Here is a 2,880-nt window from a genome sequence, read left to right on the forward strand (position 1 = left end):
TGAAGGGATTTAATCCAAACTTTCTTTATTGTGAATTGAAAGAATGTTTCCAACTACATGCAGATATATGACATATACATTTCCAAACATACAGGTGCAGATGCTGCAAAAATGCAAATATAGAGAAATTGCAGTCAGATTGCCCAATTTACAATCAGTCTTTGTAAATTCCACCGCTTTGTATGATTATAGCAGGAGAGCGGGAAAGCATGGGACAACCTGATTTTTCTCTCTCTTGTGAGGACAGTTAGTGTACTGGACATCCTGCGAGGCGGGGGGAGTGAATATCCTTGCCGTTGTCAGCAAACATGTGCAGATTTGATATAGTTGCTCCTGGCACAGGAGGAGGTGAGTATACAGAAGGGGTTAATTTGGGGTTAGTTTACCTTAATGTTAGGAATCTGAGCATTGGGGGGGTCAATATCCTAGCTGCAAACATGTGTCAGATTTGGTAAAGTTCAGTCCAGTGGCCTTGATTTATTTTTTACTGCTATACCATGACCTGGATGAATGAGAACCTTCACAGACACGTTAGGGGTTTGGGTTTTCGTAGTGTGAAGAGTGTGGATTGGTATTTGTAAAGGGACCACTTTGGGGATAGGTTAAGTGTTAGGGTCAGGTCAGTGGTTAAAGTCTAAGAAGGAAGTCATAGGTTATGTGCTAAGTTTTGATAGGTAGGGTAGGAGTTACAGCATACTTGTGAGTATTAGTGTGAGTGTAGGGGGCTCAGGGAGGAGAGGGTTAAGCGTTGGGAGTGATTTACTATAGATCAGGGGTAGGCAACCTCGGCACTCCACCTGTGGCGAAGCTACAAATTCTATCATGCCTCTGGGAGTCATGCCTGTGGCTGTCAGGGTCTGGCAATGCATCATGGGACTTGTAGTTTCATCACAGATGGAGTGCTGAGGATGCCTGCCCCTGCTATAGAGAATAGTTTGGAACTTATTGGAACTTCAAGGTTTCCACTTATTCTCAGTGCAGAGATCTTCACACTAAAAATCTACCCGTGCCCAAGCTCTCCATGTTCAGAACCAACATATCACACCCCACAGAACCATGCAGAACCTATAAATGTTGGAATCTGGGTAAATCCCCTTTGAGGTATGGATTCTTCTCAATGTGCTGCATCCAAAACAATGGACTGTGGTGGAGTCTTCCTTTACTATAACTCCCACCTGTGACCTCTGTGGTCTTCGTGTTCTTCAGGCACCCTAGTGATGAGAGTAATAGCTACCGATGCCGATGACCCAAAGACGGACAACGCTCAACTCAAGTATTCCATCGTTCAGCAGGAGAGTCCGGGAATGTTCAGCATCAACCAGGATACAGGAGAGATCAGAACCGTTCAAGTGGGCCTGGACCGAGAGGTAATAACTATAGTCGGGGTCCCCTGTACAGAGCGGAGGGTTGGCTGACCCTATCGGAGTACTGCCTATATATTGATGCGATAGGGACTCACTATGTGGCCTGGTGGTGCTGCTACTCTGGTTTCAGTTGTCAGCTGCCAAGTAGGTGCTTCATGTGTTATTTTCGGATCCTCGCAGACCCATAGTCCTCCCAAATAACATACAACTGATCTTCACCAAAATGTAGCTTTAGTCTGCGTATAGCTGTATTAGGAACATGAGACTGATGAAAATGGCTCCGTACTCTCTGTGGAATATGTCGGCGCTATAAATGAATTCCTCTCTTTGTCTCTACAGTCAGTGGGGTCATACAACCTTACTGTCCAAGTGGCCGATATGATGGGGGAAGGGCTCTCCAACACCGCCAGAGTAACCATATCCATAGGAGACCTCAATGACAACGCTCCGGAGTTCACGCAGAGCGAGGTAAGGCAGAACGCACCTCACACTTGAAGCCAATGTCTATGCTGCTGTTTTAGTTTCTGCTTTAAAGCTGAACTCCAGGTGGACATAGAAGACACGGAATATTGCAGCTCTGTTATCATGACATGTATATGTTCAATGCGAGCAGTGTCAGTACCTGAACCTGACCCGGTATCAGCCTCTTGTACTGAACAGCAGGGCTGGAGTGTGAGAGGAAGAAGCAGTACAAGGAGCCAATCAGTGAAAGTGCTGACAAGAAGCATGCTGTCGCCTCACCACGTGTCACCTTACATGTGTCATCCTTACCACGTGTCACCTTACATGTGTGATCCTCTCTACGTGTCACCTTACATGTGTCATCCTCACTACGTGTCACCTTACATGTGTCATGCTCACCATGTGTCACCTTACATGTGTCATCCTCACTACGTGTCACCTTACATTTGTCATCCTCACCATGTGTCACCTTACATGCGTTATCCTTACATGTGTCTTACTCACCATGTGTCACCTTACATGCGTTATCCTTACATGTGTCTTACTCACCATGTGTCACCTTACATGCGTTATCCTTACATGTGTCTTACTCACCATGTGTCACCTTACATGTGTCACCTTACACGAATCATCCTTGCCATGTGTCACCTTACATGTGTCATCCTTGCCATGTGTCACCTTACATGTGTCATCCTCATCATGTGTCACCTTACATATGTCATCCTCACATGTGTCATTTTACTGTTTTGCGCGTGTAGTTCCTCCTGGAGGTTCCTGAACAGACCAGCGACGTGGATGTCGGCAGAGTGGGCGTAACAGACCGAGACCTCCGCGGCTCCCCCAACTGGCTGGTGCAATTCTCTATCACTGCTGGGGACCCCCAGGGTGCCTTCTCGATTCGTACAGACCCCCAGACCAATGAGGGAATCCTATCTGTTGTCAAGGTAACGGCAATGTCTAAACTTAGAGTTGACTCCCTGGCCGTACATAGGGTCATGTCTGGTGTCATTATATGTGCTATACTGTTTTTTTCAGGCAGGGGTCAGGGCAATTG

General features: G+C 46.6%; 1 protein-coding gene across 1 annotated transcript in view; it reads left to right on the plus strand.

Moving 5' to 3' along the window:
• CDH15 (cadherin 15) overlaps nt 1–2,880 on the plus strand; it is a 17,728-nt gene that overhangs the window by 5,099 nt on the left and 9,749 nt on the right. The window contains exons 6-8 of the mRNA XM_018557313.1: nt 1,207–1,367; nt 1,704–1,832; nt 2,585–2,770. Of these exons, the coding sequence (XP_018412815.1) occupies nt 1,207–1,367; nt 1,704–1,832; nt 2,585–2,770 (476 nt within the window). The remainder of the gene's footprint in view (nt 1–1,206; nt 1,368–1,703; nt 1,833–2,584; nt 2,771–2,880) is intronic.

The sequence above is a fragment of the Nanorana parkeri genome, unplaced genomic scaffold (genome assembly GCF_000935625.1).
Source record: "Nanorana parkeri isolate BGI_ZX_2015 unplaced genomic scaffold, ASM93562v1 scaffold280, whole genome shotgun sequence".
Taxonomy (NCBI): domain Eukaryota; kingdom Metazoa; phylum Chordata; class Amphibia; order Anura; family Dicroglossidae; genus Nanorana; species Nanorana parkeri.